At 28.7% G+C, this 18,084-nt stretch overlaps 1 protein-coding gene across 3 annotated transcripts in view; it reads left to right on the plus strand.

Moving 5' to 3' along the window:
• Positions 1–18,084, plus strand: part of LOC111636487 (tyrosine-protein kinase shark-like) — a 78,519-nt gene that overhangs the window by 9,558 nt on the left and 50,877 nt on the right. For 2 of the 3 annotated variants that reach the window (XM_023381747.1, XM_023381748.1), the window contains exons 2-3: positions 3,840–3,950; positions 16,627–16,813. In XM_023381747.1, coding sequence (XP_023237515.1) covers positions 16,675–16,813 — 139 coding nt within the window. In that variant the 5' untranslated portion in view covers positions 3,840–3,950; positions 16,627–16,674. The remainder of the gene's footprint in view (positions 1–3,839; positions 3,951–16,626; positions 16,814–18,084) is intronic. The other variant, XM_023381749.1, reaches the window with a different exon arrangement.

Consider the following 18,084-nt stretch of genomic DNA (forward strand, 5'->3'; position numbering starts at 1 on the left):
TTCATTCATTCATTCATGGGTGTTCTGTCCTAGGACAGGTCCGTGGAAAGCAGTCAAATTATAGAATTCTCCTTCTCCAACATTCTCTATTTCGGGCTTCCTCTTTTATTTCTTTATAAGTTTTGCCTAGTAAAACATCATCTATCAATACTTTTCTTTTTCTTCCTCTTTGTTTCCTTGCATCAATTTTTCCTTCTAATGCCACTCGCATTAATCCTTCTCCTCGCAATATATGACCTAGCCAGTTATTTTTTCTTCTTTGTATTGTTTTTAAAAGAGATCTCTGTTCCTGGACCAAATTTAAAACATCTTCATTCTTAACCTTCTCTGTCCACTTGATTTTCTCCATTCTTCGCCATAACCACATTTCATATGCTTCAAGGTAGTTTGTTTCCTTTTTCCTTAAGGTCCAAGTCTCTGCTCCATATAAAGCTGTGCTCCAGGAAAAGCATTTTATTAACTTCTTTTTAAGTGTTTGGTTCATTTTTCCAATAAGAAGGTTCTTCTTCTTATAAAAAGCCATTTTTCCAGCCCTGATTCGTTCTTTGCTTTCTTTTTCACATCTGCCATCTCCCTGAATAATGCTGCCAAGATACTTAAAATGTTGAACTTGCTCTATTTTGTTTCCATCAATTAGGATTTTCAAATCTTTGCTAATTAGCCTTCCAACTTTCATCACTTTTGTTTTAGCTATGTAAATTTTCATTCCAAATTTTTTGCAAGTTTTGTTGAGTTTATTACCAAGTTTTAAATTTACAGAACCAATCATAGATTGTAGACTTGGCAACAATATCATTGCAAACAATTGCACGTTATGGTGATGAGATTCAGCTGGTTTTATACAGATTAATAATTGTAAAGTCCACATGTGTGCATGAGAAACTTCCTGATGCCATCTGTAGGAGAACAATTTGGAATATTTTAGTCTAGAAAATTTCATAAACTTTTGCATAAAGCCCATAGTATATTTAGTAGTACTATAAACCAAATCTACAGAATATAAAAAACTTTTTATTTTAAAAACATTTTATTGATAATCTAATATGTTACACTTTGATGATGTATAAATCCTCATAATTTTGACTACTGGTAATAATGTAATTTCTTCAAAATTGTTAGATTTACATTTTAGTCTTTACTATTTAAGTTTTTTGATGATATCATGTGTTTTGTAATGTCATATATTTTGAATTACATGTAGTTTTTAAATATTCTCATTGCATAGTTTAGAAGATCATTCAATAAATTGGGTTTATTGCTCTTTATTATTTAAATTGAGATAAAATTGATATGAATTAATTACAGTAATACCCCAAACTTATGCGTTAGGTGGGACCGGGCAATAACCACGTAAGTCGAATTCATGTAAATCGGGGTATAATTTCTCAATGTGTGTAAAATCCAAGTCGGATGTATGTAAGCTAATAAATGTTCTCATTAATCTTATCTCATCTTTTGATTCGTTCATTGTTACAAGAAATCACCACATAGAGTCTCTCGAGTCTCCGTAGATATAACAAACACAGAAATAAATAACATAAAATAAATTGTAGCTATGTGTTGAGTCTGCGAGATACATCCGAACATGTAAGCTGAACAATAGTGTGGAGAGAATGAGTAATCAAGAGTTGCGTGGTGCTCAAACAAAAGACGAATCGAGGAGATTTGAAAATTGCGTAACTCCGGGTTCGCATAAGTCGAGGTATCACTGTATATAAATTAAAAAATATATAAAAGGATAATTTTTAATAAATTAATAGAATTCTAAATAAAAAAATTTGTAAAATAATATTAGATTTTGCTAATTAACTATTAAAATTTATACTTATGAAAAATTTGGTCAATTTTGTATAGAGATGGGCAAATGCCGTCCTGAATGCTTGAATACTAGAAAGTATTTGTATGCGATCTTTGAATATCCTGTTAATAAAAAATATAATACCACAAATATCTCTAACATCACACAATATATACAGATAATACCTTATCAACAGGTTGCCAGATAGTCAATCATCCACAAATTATGAAATTTTATTGAAAAATTTCAATTTTGTAATATCAGTATTACAGATAGTTTTATGAATACAGTAATACCCCGAACTTACGCGATAGATGGGACCGAGCGATAACCGCATAAGTTGGGGTATAATTTCCCAATTTATGTAAAATCCAAGTCAGATGTATGTAAGCTAATAAATGTTCTTGTTAATCTTATCTCGTCTTTTGATTTGTTTACGGTTACAAGAAATCACCACATAGAGTCTCTCAAGTCTCCGTAGATATAACAAACACAGAAATAAATAACACAAAATAAATTGTAGTTATGTGTGAATTTCGCGCGACACGTTCGAACATGTAAGCTGAACAATAGTGTGGGGGGAGTGAGTAATCAAGAGTTGCATGGTGCTCAAACAAAAGACGAATTGATGAGATTTGAAAATCGCGTAAGTCGGGGTAGTGTATGTCGAGGTATTACTGTATTTTCAATTTTCATAAGTTTTTTTCAAAGAGTTATTTATTCAATTTTCATATAATGACAATATTTCATAATTTAGTTAAATGTCATTATAATAAATACTAGTATTGTGAAATTATTGAAAACAAATTTATCTTCAATCTTCTGCCAGTTTACTACATACAAAAATGTTTTGGTTTAATGAATAGTGAGGTTGAGACAGAAGTTTTAAATGTGAAAATGTGTATGTTGGACAAGCAGTGCCACTTTCCTGTAAGCCTAGAAGTTTGACAATGGTGTTTGGATAGTCAGTGGAATCATGCTCGACATTACAAACACCATTGTCAAACTTCTAGGCTTACAGGAAAGCTGCACTGAACATCTGGTGTACACGTTTTCGCGTTTAAAACTTCGGCCTCAACCTCGCTAATATCAATATAATGAAAATTTCAGTTTAACATAAAATGTTACAAAGAAAATGGTTTTTACAAAGAAAATGGTCATCATCTCAAAATTTGTAAATGCTGAAGTTAGTATCCATTGAACAACAAAATGTTGATAGAATATTTCTCTAGTCACATGAATTTGTCTTATGGTTGATTTAATTTATAGTGTACCGTTATTATTGTATAATTATGGTAGCCTAAACTGTAGTCTTGACTTAATTTCAACTTCATCTTCCACAATATTAGATTATTATTTTGGGTTCAGTCAGTATGATGTGAAGTCTATCCATTTTTTTATAAAAATAAAAAGATGTGTCAGTATATTGCAGTGTTGTAACACAGTCCATAGCACAGGTATTTATGGAAAATATTTTGATATACAAACATTATAATTGAAAATTAGATTTTTTCAGCAGTAAATAATTACATATGCTCTCCAGATCAGTGCTGTTACATCTACTGCTTGTTTACAACAATGCTTCTGATAAACTTTCAGTTACAAATACAGATGGTCATATAGTTCAGATGACGATGGCAACCTGATGCTCAAGGAACCAAGACTCCAGTTTGGGTTAGTTCAGAATTTTTTACAGATAGGTTGGCCTGGATATGTCGAGTCCTATGCTGCAGTAGTTGGTCAGTGTATTATGATCTTGGTTAAACCTTTGTTGGACATGACTAAAGATTCTCATAACATTCAAAAGGCAGAGTAAAAAACTTTTTGGTTCACTATGCATTATTATATAATTTTAGAATGGTGAAGCTTGCTCTGAATAATGGTACTAGAAAAATCGATTTTGAAGATTCCGTGTTCTCAATATGAGGTTTTTTATTACTCTGGTATTTTCAGTATATTTCAATGCAATATTTTACATTATTGGATTAATTTTAGTGATCTACAAAATTTTATTTTATTGACATTTTGCTGTACATTGTAGGGACAGAACTAATCCAGAAAAAGGAGACTTGTTTAGTGATGATAGAAAAAATGAAAAAGTTGTACTGTAATTAATGCAAGATTACAAAGTATGAAGCAGTAAAAGTTCATGGTATATAAACTTTTATGTATTTTATTTTTTCCACATTATTAACTAACTAGTTAGCTTTTATTGATAACTTTTTAACTGTTGTACAAATCTTGTTGACTAAGTATAAAATATCATAATTTCATATGGATAACCTGTAACAATGTATAATCCATGTAAACAGTATCTTGCAAAAAAAACTGTTGGAATGGAAATAAAACTTTCAGAAACCTTCACTTAACCCATCTCATCTCTGGAGCAGACATTAAGAACATCTCTATATATGCATCTCTGGAGCAGACATTAAGAACATAATGTTATTAATCCAAATGCCTTTTTTCCTTATTTTATACAATTTTACTTAGGTGAAATACCAGATGAAAAATAAAGATTGTTTTTTCTGAATAAGAATTCCTCTGTTTGCAAAAAATCAGAACACCACTATAATAAGTCCTTAGTAGACAATAATATAATAAAATAGCATGATGTTATCATTTCAAACATTAAAATCTTTTTCTATTTCACTTTACTGTAGATGTAATTATAAAATAAGTGAAATGAAGAAAAAAATACTGGAAATAACCTCTCTAAACTTCATCTGTTGAAGATACAAATGCCTGTTAAACATCAAAAAAATTTTTATCATCATATTATTTTATTTCTGTGTTATATATTTTTCAAATAATATGAAAAAATGTTGAAATAAACTCAGAAAAAAATTAAATAGAAAATAATTTTAATGTGGCTAATATCTAATATAAATTTGAGAGTCAACTGTTCAACTCTTTGCTGTAGACAATTCTTAGTTCAGATATATACATTTATTAAGAATAAGTGAAAACAGAATGTGAAAAATGACCTATTTTCTGATGGCAAATTTGATTCTCGCTGATTTTACAAAAGGAAGTGAAATGAACAGTCATATCTGAACAATAGCAAGTGTCATTAAAACATGATAATGGCTGATAATAGCAATTTTTACTTTTCCAGCTCTTGTTATATATAACAGAGGTAAAGTATGTAATCAGTCAAAAATTGACCTCCAAGATTTTTACATTTTTGGACTCAAGACCTTGAAATGTTGAAAAAAAAAATTCAAAGGTTTTCTTCTATATGTATGTTTTGAAGCTTAATAACTCCTGTGTTTTTGTCAAAAATTTCTGAAATTTCACAGAGAGGTTTGTTTATTAGAGGAATTGATGCTATTAAATTTTGGTGGTTAAAGGTTGTGGGGTGGGGGAGATAAAAAGAATTGTGTGTCATAACTTGAGTAGGGATGGGCTTAAGGACAATTTTACTTATTAGCATTAATAATTTTTATTATTATAAAACCCACATCACCAGCATAGCTCTATTGTTAATAGGAAAAGTATGGTGTACAGGGGCAAGACACTACTAAAATAGAGAGCATATATTTTAAATTAAATTAAAAATATAATTAAAAATTGCAGCTTGGTATTGTNAAAATACTATAAGTATACTTATATTGAGTTGAAATAGATTTAAATGCAATACTCACTTCTATCTTCTGAAAGTCTAAATGTGAACTATGTCTCTTTGATATACAGTCGACCCCCCCATAACACTGTTGATAATTTCGTTTTATATGAATTCCATGTTGTATGAGTCACTTAGATTTTACAAATATGTGTGCTGGGCTGTGAACAGCTCACATATTTGTAAAATCTAAGTAACTCATACAACATGGAATTCATATAAAATGGAATTATCAACAGTGTTATAGGGGGTTGACAGTACTTGAAACTTTTGTTGATTATTGTTGTAGAAACATCAATAAAAGAGAGAATTTAAAACTAGTAAGATTGATTAGTGTGGATAATTTTCTTATAACATGATAATTTAAAGAGTTTAATTAATTAATGATATTTTAATATTATCTAGATCTTATTAAAATTTAATTTATTAGCACATAAGAAAACAAATAGAATTATAAATCTGATTTAATTAATACATACTTTGTTCTGTTGTAACAATTATGAAAAATGTGAAAAGTTTTGATTTTCGCATATTAATATCTTAGAGATCTTTTTTTTTCCTATTAGGAATTATTTTTCTTGTTGACATTACAGCAGATACCTCTGAAGTATATTGTGCTAACTGTAGAAAAAAAGGCTTACAAAAATTTAAATAAATACATTTTATTTTGTTTAAATAAAGGAAAGTTAATGTAAAATGTAGGAACAACAAGCAATCTACCAAAAAATTTAATGATTGAGTAAAAATTGTTAGGTTGTTTTAAATCAGAAAAATTTTATTCAATCAAAACTATTCCAATTCTTAAAGTAACTGCTTCAGTAGTAAACCACTTAATCATCTACACACTATCTTGTGCAACAGCAAAATTGATTTATTAAACTGGAAAAAAATGAACATTTTCAATCATATTTAATTATCTTCATTAAGTTGATGTTTTAAAAATCAAAACAGAAAAAGAACAAAATATATTTTTTTGAACTTTTTCCTTTAGTACAAGTAATTGAAAATTTCAAGATTCGAAACATCAACCTGATGAAGGTTATTAAATATGTTTGAAAACGTTAGTTTTTTTTTAGTTTAATAAACTATGTTTGCTGCTACACAAGATTGTGTGTAGATATTTGAGCAGAACTGCTTCAGTTATGTATGGTAGTTCCTTCTTCTGATTACCATTAATGTAATTTAATTAGGTAAAAACAGATCATGCAAATTTTGTAACACCTTTGATAGTTTTGCAGATTTTATAATTGCAAATCACTTTAAAAAATTGTTGATTTAATTTCTGATATCAATTTTAAGTAATTACTAATTAAGGTGTACATTTTAAACATTTGTAGTTATATTAATTATATAAATAATTTTTTATAAGATGATAGTATTGTTACTTCAGATAGCTATTTAAAGTCAGTTTAGCAGAGTGTAGTTTGTGTGACAAAATGAGATTTATGAAGGAAGAGAGATGCAAAATGGTTCAGCTTTACTTTCGTGGATGCAGCACAAGGGATATTGTTATCTGGTTTCGTGCATTGTACCCTTATTGGTCCCATTCCCAATACATAGCTGTTCCAAGAACAGTAAAAAATTTTGTTGTACTCATGGTTTGGCTGGTGTGGCAGGGAGGCCTAGGATATGTATGACAGAAAGCATAGCTATGGACATCTTAGCTGCATTCTTAGCAATTCTGACTATTTCCCATTCACTGTTTAGCTCTGGAAGTGGGAATTCGGTCAACCTCTGTACATACAATCCTCATAAGTACTTAAATGGATAATAAAAGAACTTTATGATATCAAGAGCTTTTTCTCAAGACTACAGTGCAGAGGTTAAGTTTTTTTGTGCATTCAGAAATTTTTATGAATCTTGGCAATGCTGATCTTACCATTCCCAGGTGAATCTGCTTCACAGATAAAACATACTTTTACATTTATGGCAACATAAACTCTGCTAATGCATGCTACTCAGTGCAGGAGAATCTTCATCACTAGGAGTGAAACACTCAATATATCCAGAGTGTATTTTGCATCTAGAGTGTTAATATTTGGGCTGGATTACTGACCAAAGGGCACTTGAGCCATTTTTTATTGATAATGTCTTTACTCCCAAAAGTTTTAATACTTGGGGCTCTTGATAGAGCATGTTGGGTCACTACTCAAAAATCTAGATCTCAAAAATTCCATTTTCTACTAACACCTGTCCATTGGAGTGTTTAAGTTAGAGAATGATTGAATGCCACATTTTCATGCTTATGGATTGATCAAAGAGGTCTATGGTCTATATCTATAGTCTCCTCACTCTCCTGATTTGATACCATTAATTTCTTTTATTAAGGCTAAGAAATGTTTTCTGAACAGCAGTTGCAAATGTTGCAGAATTATGACAGCACATAATTGACACTTCTGTGCAGATAATGGCAGATCAGCTTATGATGGTAAGAAAGAAAATATGGCTCATCTTGCATACTGTCAGGTGGAACAGGTTACCCATTTTGAGCAAACATTTAGTGAAATAAAATGTCCTTGTAAATAGCTTCATTTTTATTGGATTTTAGAAGAGTTTCTTTTTCTTCATTTCAACAAAATAGCATCAAGTAAAATATAATTATTTATATATTTTATAAGCCTGTGTTTTTTCTATGGTTAGTGAAAAATTCTTCGGATGCATCTGCCATACAATCTCTATGATAATACTAGTATAATTTAGTAAAAAATAATAATAAATACATCAAAAAATCAGCAAAAAAGTTAATACAGTGGAACCTCGGTATACGACCTTAATCTGTTCCCGATGTTTGGACTTATACTGAATTGGACGTATACCAAACCAACCTTTCCCATAAGAAGTAATGTAAAAATGATTAATCCGTTCTCGTGTAAAAAAATGGCTGGCTTTAAACACCTCGCTTTCCTGGCTAGTTCCTGCTTGATTTTTCATGAGATCAGCNTAAAATTTGAATTGTTTTACCAATAGTTGAATTTTATATTTTCTGAATTATTATTATTTTTATTGCATAATTTTTGTTGTAAAAAATATTGAATTTTCTCAGTTTCCTAATTTTTTTATAACAAAAAATTGATAAAAAGTCAATGATTTTTATCAGTACAGTCAAACCTTGGTTTACGAACTTAATTTGTTTCTAAAAGTTGTTTGAAAACTGATTTGTTCTCATACTGACAAATTTTTCCATAAGAAACAATGTAAAATGGATTAATGTGTTTTCAACCCCCAAAACAAACCTTATTTTACCTTTTTCAGCTGTATTAAAAATAAAAATACCTAAAAATGCAACGTAATATTATATTATAACATACCAACTGAATAACGAATAATGTTGATAATTAGAAAGACAATTATTTCATTCATCCTTATCCATGCTGAGAATTTGTGATGGTGCAAGTGTAGGGTGGACAGAAGGTGGAAGGGAAGGGATGTTATTTCTTGGAATGCAAGTTTTCCTCCATAATAATTTGATTTAAATTGAATTATGATGCATACTGAAAATTGAAAGTAGTATCTTACTTGCTTATGCATTGAAATCTAATTTGAATAACAAATTCTTTGATGGTTTGTGTTGTGACGTCTAATGATGTGAGCCAAATTTCAGCTCCACTACTGAATTGGTAGTCTTGTCATTGATTAGTTGGGCTGTCAACTTTCTTTAACTTAGTATAAGAAGTTCACCATTGGTCTGCCAAGTAGCTTGTTTGAAAACCAAGTTATTGTAAGGCAACTGGAACAAATATGGCATTCAAAATTTTGTTTGTAAACAGGGGTGTTCGTAACCTGACTGTATGTGATTTTCCTTCATATATATTTTAAAGTAGAAAACATAATAGCAAAACTAAATGTGCCAAAGCCACAACAAAGTTTAACTTTTACAAAAAAATATATTTCTATACATACAGGATGAGTCAACACCGATAGTGCTACTTGTTCATTGATGACGCGTATAATTGAATTATGTCGTATACCGAACAAAAGTCGTATACCAAGCAAAATTTGTTTCGTCCAAACAGGAAAGTATTTTGAATTGGACGTATTCTAGAGCAGACGTATACCGAGGTTCCACTGTATATGAAAACAAAACAAATATTTTCTTCCATTTGTAACAGTTATCTTTAAGTTAGAAGAATGTATATATAAACGAATGTATATTCTAAACATAAAACATCATACAAATTTAAAAGATGAAGTTGCCATGAAATGCACTTGTACATTGTAACATTGTGCTTCAATTCACATATTACAATATATAACAATTTAAAAGATAAAAGATTTTGCAAAATACTAAATAAAACATATATGTCTTAATACAAGACTTATGGGAGGTCATAGAACTCCCACCATGCAGTCAAAAAAGAGTTCATCTCTTTATATTTAATCTCTGTACATCTTTGAAGACATTGAATATTTTGATTAGTTCAAGATAATTCATGTATATATACATTTTTCTAACCTGAAGACATCTGTTTAAAATGGAAGAAAATGTTTTAGTTTTAATATATTAATTTTTTGCTGGTTTTTTGGTGTTCACGTGCATCTGCCATATGTCAACAAGAGAAACAATTCCTAATAAGAGAAAGATCTCTAAAATATTAATGTACAGGAATCAAAACTTTTCATGTAATATTGAAAAAATGACAGAAAACCCTGTATTTCATGCTATGCTGGGTAGCATTCTTGCTTCATCAGGCACTCCTGTGGTGCAGTTTTTACTGAACACCCAGTATATTAGTTTCATCTTGCTGTACCAATAATGTTGAAATTTCTTCACCTTCTAAAAACAAATTAACCAACCCAAGAAATCTCTAAAAATATTATTTAAAGGTTTAAAGAAAATATAAATAAATTATTTTTCTAACAATTAATTGTCATTTAAATGTAAGATTTATATATGTAAATATATTTGAAAAATTCAGAATGTAGGCTATCAAAAAAATTTCTTTCACTATATAACATATACTCAGCTAAACTACAGTCGACCCCCCCTATAAGATATAGATACGTTCCAATTTATTAGGAATCCGATTTCTTACAAGTCGTTCCAATCACAGCCCGACACGTGTCAAGTTTACGGACTATGGCTGATTGAAAGGTTTTCTTCCATAAAATTAATCGATTCTACACTAATCCGACTCAACATTTCCAAAATATGTATATTTTTTCGTAGTTTTATAGGAATCGTAATTATAGGGACCGTAATTATAGGGGGGTCGACTGTATATAGAAATTATAACACCGTAATTGATAAATTACCTAACTTCACTGCCTGTAACCGGTGTTCTTCTCCAATACGAAGGACTTGGCAAAGTCCTTCGTATTGGAGAAGAACACCGGTTACAGGCAGTGAAGTTAGGTAATATACTCAGCTTCTAATTAAAGAAATTACTAATGTTAATATTAAATTTCAGAACAAAATTTACATTTTATCGTAAAACTGAACTTTACTGTTTTATGTTTTTCATTGTTCACAACATAGTAAGAAACATAAAACACAGGATAAGTGCTATAGAAAGCCCAAAGATGGGTGAGAATAAAAATGAGTAAAGATTGTAAGTCTAAATTAGCTAATTCTTTAATAAACAATTTCTTTATTTATAACCAAATAATGATAGACACCTTAGACTGCAGTGATATTTTTAATTTTTGAACATTTTCATTCATTTTTTCTATTGACCACCTTCAGGATAAAATGGGAATCATCAAAACATTTATGTTCTGTTCATCTCAAATGAAAACTGTCGTTTTGGTTTTCATTTGAAATAAACAGAACATAAATGTATTTCTGATTAATATAATTTAAATTTTATGATCCTAGAATAAACAATTCAAAATGAGAGTATGCTGGACTTTTAAATAATAGGTTCCTTTAGTCTGGAATTCCTTGAGTAAATTGAGTTTTGCCATGTTCTTACAAATTTTCAGAACTAATTTGCAATAGGTTTTAGCTGGCATAGTCATAATGTATTTCTTTGGATATTGCACCTATTTAAATTATAATCGTCACAAATACATTTATGTTTCTTTAAAATGAAAACCATTATTCAATTACCATTTTATCTTGAAGAAGGTTGAAAAAATATTCAAAAATTAAAAATATCACTGCAGTTTAAGGTTTCTTTCATATAGTTATTTAATACAAGTGCAGTATCCAAAGTACATGGTTTATTTATTTTTAACCCCTTTTTTTTTTTGTAAAAATGTTTATGTAAATACCATATGATTTCACATAGATATGCACATAGTCTAATAATTATCTAAGTTCTACATTCTAATAATAATGTATCTAGATATTAATTACTACTAAAATTTGAATTGTTTTACCAATAGTTGAATTTTATATTTTCTGAATTATTATTATTTTTATTGCATAATTTTTGTTGTAAAAAAAATTGAATTTTCTCAGTTTCCTAATTTTTTTATAACAAAAAATTGATAAAAAGTCAATGATTTTTATCAGTACAGTCAAACCTTGGTTTACGAACTTAATTTGTTTCTAAAAGTTGTTTGAAAACTGATTTGTTCTCATACTGACAAATTTTTCCATAAGAAACAATGTAAAATGGATTAATGTGTTTTCAACCCCCAAAACAAACCTTATTTTACCTTTTTCAGCTGTATTAAAAATAAAAATACCTAAAAATGCAACGTAATATTATATTATAACATACCAACTGAATAACGAATAATGTTGATAATTAGAAAGACAATTATTTCATTCATCCTTATCCATGCTGAGAATTTGTGATGGTGCAAGTGTAGGGTGGACAGAAGGTGGAAGGGAAGGGATGTTATTTCTTGGAATGCAAGTTTTCCTCCATAATAATTTGATTTAAATTGAATTATGATGCATACTGAAAATTGAAAGTAGTATCTTACTTGCTTGTGCATTGAAATCTAATTTGAATAACAAATTCTTTGATGGTTTGTGTTGTGACGTCTAATGATGTGAGCCAAATTTCAGCTCCACTACTGAATTGGTAGTCTTGTCATTGATTAGTTGGGCTGTCAACTTTCTTTAACTTAGTATAAGAAGTTCACCATTGGTCTGCCAAGTAGCTTGTTTGAAAACCAAGTTATTGTAAGGCAACTGGAACAAATATGGCATTCAAAATTTTGTTTGTAAACAGGGGTGTTCGTAACCTGACTGTATGTGATTTTCCTTCATATATATTTTAAAGTAGAAAACATAATAGCAAAACTAAATGTGCCAAAGCCACAACAAAGTTTAACTTTTACAAAAAAATATATTTCTATACATACAGGATGAGTCAAATTTTTTTTTTTTTTTTTGTAAAAGTAAATTTGTCCCGTCAATTTTTTAAAAAGTTTAACTTACAATACAAACACTTTCCATACACTTTTAATCCCATCACTGTTTTAATTCTCCAACAAACATTTTCAGCTCAGATCATAAGCTTGCATCAGATCTACATCCAAATTCAAACTTCCAGCATTGTAAATTGGAATAGTACTCCATTCAAACTACATTAACTTACTCCATGACATTTTTTATAAAATTTAAAATCTACATCATCCAGCTTTAAGTATCTGCATATCTTTTAAATCAGAAATTCATATAATAGCACAAATTGTAACATAACACTTATAACATTTATTAATAATCTAATAATATCTATAATTTTATTGAAGATATTATATCTTGAATAAAATTATAGATATTATTGTAAGTGTTAAGTTACAATTTATGCTATTGTATGAATTTTCTGATTTTGAAGGTATGTGGACTCTTAAAGCTGGATGTTCTAATATATAATTATTGGATTTGGATGTTCTATCTTTTAAACTTGTTTAAAAAATATTGTGGAACAAGTTAACATAGTTAACATTCTGATTTAGAACATTAGAAGTTTGAATTCAGATGTAGACCTGATACAGGCTTATGAATTGAATCAAAACATTTGTTAGAGAATTGAAACAGTGCTGGAAAAATGTGGAAGATGTTTGTATTGTGAGTTATAATGGCTCCACAATTAGAGATTATGATTGTAAAAATAAAATGATTTTAATAAAACTATGAAAAAATTAGAGCTCTTACATTAAGTAAAACATTTTATAATTTCAAATCATGCAAACAAAAAATCCATTTTTATGCAAATAAAACAATAAAAATGACAATTTAACATCAACTTATCTGTAATGAAATATTCACTAAAAACTTGCATATATTTGGATAGCTTCCAAATTGAACCATCAGCATTAATATATCTCAAATCTTTGTAAAAACCAACAAGAAAGATTGATCAATGTTCTACTAATTTGATGAAAATTTGAGTAAATGAATAGATTTACAAGACTTAGTTGTTGCATTTCTGGTTGCAGAAATAGAAAAACTTATTGGCATTTTCTCATCAAATAAAAAATATAAAAACATCATCAATAAAAAGCTATTGTAATCAATGATTGTCACTCAAAATTTCACAAATTTTCTCCTAGGAGGCACTCTGTAAGTGTAACAAGGTCCACTGTATTTGAATTGTAACTTAAAGAGAAGTGTACATGGTATGATTTCCTTGAAAATCATAGTAATTTACGTTGAAGCTGACACTTGTACTATACATGATAAAAATTGCAAAGATTGACTAAATTGGACTGAAAATAGAGGACCACTTGTTTTCTCAATTACAAAAATCAAAATAATTTAAAATTGACTAATCAGAATTACTATATTCTGCATACATAAAAGGATGTCTGTGCCCATATTTTAACAGGACCAAGTCGGTATATGAGAGAAACAGCAAACAATAATTTGGAATTTTTCTTTGGAGACAATTCGATATTAGTTTATAGGTAAAATAAATTTGTGTTGACTTTAAATATAAGCATATATTAAGATTATTTTGATGTCAACAATTTAGCAATCATCAATAGAATACCTTTACCTAGTAAATGTTTATAAACAATTACTGAAGACTGCTACATTAAAACAAAATAAGTAAATAAACTTTAAAGAATCTTTAAAGTCCAGTAATAAAAATTTTTAATGTAAAAAACTTTGACAAGCATTTTCAACCTTGACCAATGTCTTCCTCAGGCCTTTAAGTTAAAGAAATTCCAAATTGGAATGCCCAGAACAACTTTTCAAAATATTATTTTTTAAAAAATTGAAACAAAAACATTTTCATGTTACTGGATTTTAAAGGTTGTTTAAAGTTTGTGATTTGTTCCAATATTGAGAAGGTAATTTTAAAATAAGTAAAGTTAGAAGCTTATAATTAATATCTACAGACAACTTTAGAAATAAGGAAAATGGAAGTGTATCACATGTGACAGATGTATCACAAACAGTAAAATCAAACAATACTAATTTGGTATAATGGAAATTGTATTGTTCTCTATACTTAAAGGTTTTCTTGCATATTGTTTTATTAAATTAATTAATGATGTTTTGAACTCTTGAAATGTAAATAAAAAATTTTCTTATATTAACATTGGCAGAAAAATATTGTATTGAGATATAATGAAATATCACGGCATGTGTGTATTAACGTGTGTGTAAAATATAAAAGTTGTTACAAGGAAATGGTAAGTAGAAAAACTTTAAATGGGGTATGTCTGTACATAGAAGTATAGAGAAAACTGATTTGTTACATACTAAAAGAATTTTGAGATCTATTATCCCAAAATTTTTATATGATATAAAAAGTTCCTTGATTCTGTAAATTATAGAATGTCATATTTCATTAAGCCTTTCTTGTACTATAGAAAGTAATTATTAAATATTTATTATCTTTAATTCATAGTTTTTTCATCATATGGTTCTTATTGTAGTTGAGTATTTTAAGACAAAGTCTGCCCAAATAGGGACCACCATTTATTAGTTTCGTGTTCCAGACTGTACTATCTTGGCGACCGACCTTCCTTTTTAGGCTACTAGCCGCCAAAACACTAAAAAGTCTTTTAAAAACACACAAAAATTTAGGCCTATCCAATTAAAAATACAAGGATTTTCTGAAAAAGGAACTGGTGACATACAGAAGTCTTCTGTTTTCTATCTATATTTTCTTGAGGGCATTTCGACTTTCATCCACAAAGAAATAAGTGCTGGAAAATGTAGATTAGAAAAAGGGAGGTGGTTTTTCTAATCTACAATTTCCAGCCCTTGTGGATAAAAGCTGAAACGCCCTCAAGAAAGTATGGATAGAAAACAGAAAACGTCCATATGTCAACAGTTCCTTTTTCAGAAAATCTCTGTATTTTTAATTGGATAAATTTTTGTGTGTTTTTAAAGGACTTTTTAGTGTTTTGGCAGCTACTACCCTAAAAAGGAAGGTCGATCGCCAAGATTGTACAGTCTGGAACACGAAATTAATAAATGGTGGTCCCTATTTGGATGGACTTTGTCTTAAAATTGGATAAATTTTTGTGTGTTTTTAAAGGACTTTTTAGTGTTTTGGCAGCTACTACCCTAAAAAGGAAGGTCGGTCGCCAAGATTGTACAGTCTGGAACACAAAATTAATAAATGGTGGTCCCTATTTGGGTGGACTATGTCTTCAAATACTTAACTAAAAATTTATTATCTTTTAATAAATTTAATAATTTGATTAATTTTATTAATAGTTTAATAGGATTATTTTAAATTAATTTGATGATATTAATTACAGTAGAACCTCGAAAACTTGGCCTAATGTGGACCGAAGGGTGGCCGAGTTTGTGAAAATGCCGGGTTATCGGGAATGGGGTTAAAAAAAATAAGTATGAGTGTTTCCTCAGAAAATAGTGTACTGTACTTGTATGTATTGTTTGCTTGAGAATACAACAGAGAATAAACTGCCCAAATACCCTTAAACAAAGGAAAAGTACGTCCTTTATGAAGGCATAGAACCTTTACTACATGAAAATGAAAATTAATGAATACACTGTGTACAGTAATTTACCTGATAAGACAGACCTCAGAAAAATACTTTATGAGAGCTTTTATACTTTTATAAAGCTGTCTATAATGAAAATTAACTAAGGATTTTTTTGTCCTGCCAGGGTGTGGCCGAGTTATCCAGAGTACCGGGTTATCGAGAGCCGAGTTTTCGAGGTTCTACTGTATTAATATTTGGTTCATAACTAAGCTTTTATTTTTATAAATAACTTATATAAATAAATTTACAAGCCTAATTAAGCTGTTACTTTAAAACTTTATTTTACATAACTTTCTATAATTATCATTATGTAAATTTATTATCTTTTTAGATATAATGGATTCAAAAATTTAGCAAATAAAAAGGAGTAATTATCTCAATGCATCCAAGTGAAACAGAAGATAGTAACATATCTCCACCAATTACAAAATCTGTCTCAAGAATCTCACAAGATGAAAATATTTCTTGGTATCATGGCAAAATAACTAGAGATGCTGCAGAACATATCCTCAAAATTAGTAAGTATAAAATATACTTGCTTTAAGAAAAAAAAATACATACACAAACATAATAGATTTCATATTATGTGAAAAATTAGTTAAAAATTAGACTTTTTGAAACAAGTTTAATATGTTTTTTTTTTTTTAATTAAGCATAGCATACAGATATTTTTCATAAGATTGAGTTCAAAACTTCATATACAAGTACTAAAGATTATATTAAATTTATTAATAAAATTATGTCAATTGTATTCAATTTATTTATGATTGAATAGCAGATTTTTTACCATTTAAGTGTAGTATCTTTAATTTAAATTTTTGTATAAAGTTTAGATTAAACTTGAGTCATTTTATGAGTCTATATGAAGTTGATATTAGATTTATATTGCTAATGATTTTCCAAAAACCAATTAATATAGGAGAAGGAACATATATCTCGAATAATGCAATAACTAACAACAATATATTGTAAATTTTACACTAACAAAATATTTTATTATAGTTTTTCAGTATTTTGGAAAACTCTATATTATATGTAGTGTCTTCAAATATCTATATATTTTGGAATACTGGTTATGAAACCTTGATTTTTATTCGATTTCTTAGTTATTTTTATGATGATAAACATGGTTTCCAAGAATTTGTATGGGGGGGCTCAGGTATAGAACAGACCTCTTAGCAGACCTCTTTTAGCCTTTTGTTTTTTGAACTAATGAAATACATAGAATGCTTCTTTATTAATAAAAAGTAGTTTGAAAGATTTTATTTTCTGTTAGTTAAAATGATGATAATTTTATAGGAATAGAAATCACTATAGGCTCCTAATTTTTCTCCAGGTCTGGAGAAAAATACCATTTCCCTTCTTTTAAGGTCCTGATGCTAAATGGGAACTATTGGTTGAATGATTAAAGTATAATAAAATGCTTAAATGTTTCAGTGTGAAAGAGTGAAATTTTGAGTGTGAAAGAGGCCCTCTTATTTCTCAGATAACAGAGTTAAAATACTTAAAAACTTCTATAATTGATAAATGAATAGAAATACTGATTATTATTTAGTAAATGCAAAAATATAGTAAAAGATATGTAAACTGCAATTGTCTAGTGCCAAATTTTTTCCATTTTGTGGGTTTTCATTTTAACAGGTTTTATTATTTTTTCTTCATTTTTAAACTATTTCAGATTAATATCATACAGTTATGTTTATTTTTTATAGTAAAATTACTTTTATTACAATTAGATTTATGCCACATAGTTGCACTTTGCCCATAAAAAACTCCATAGATTGTGATA

This window comes from Centruroides sculpturatus, unplaced genomic scaffold (assembly GCF_000671375.1).
Source record: "Centruroides sculpturatus isolate CEXI.00-Female unplaced genomic scaffold, Cexi_2.0 scaffold1044, whole genome shotgun sequence".
Taxonomy (NCBI): domain Eukaryota; kingdom Metazoa; phylum Arthropoda; class Arachnida; order Scorpiones; family Buthidae; genus Centruroides; species Centruroides sculpturatus.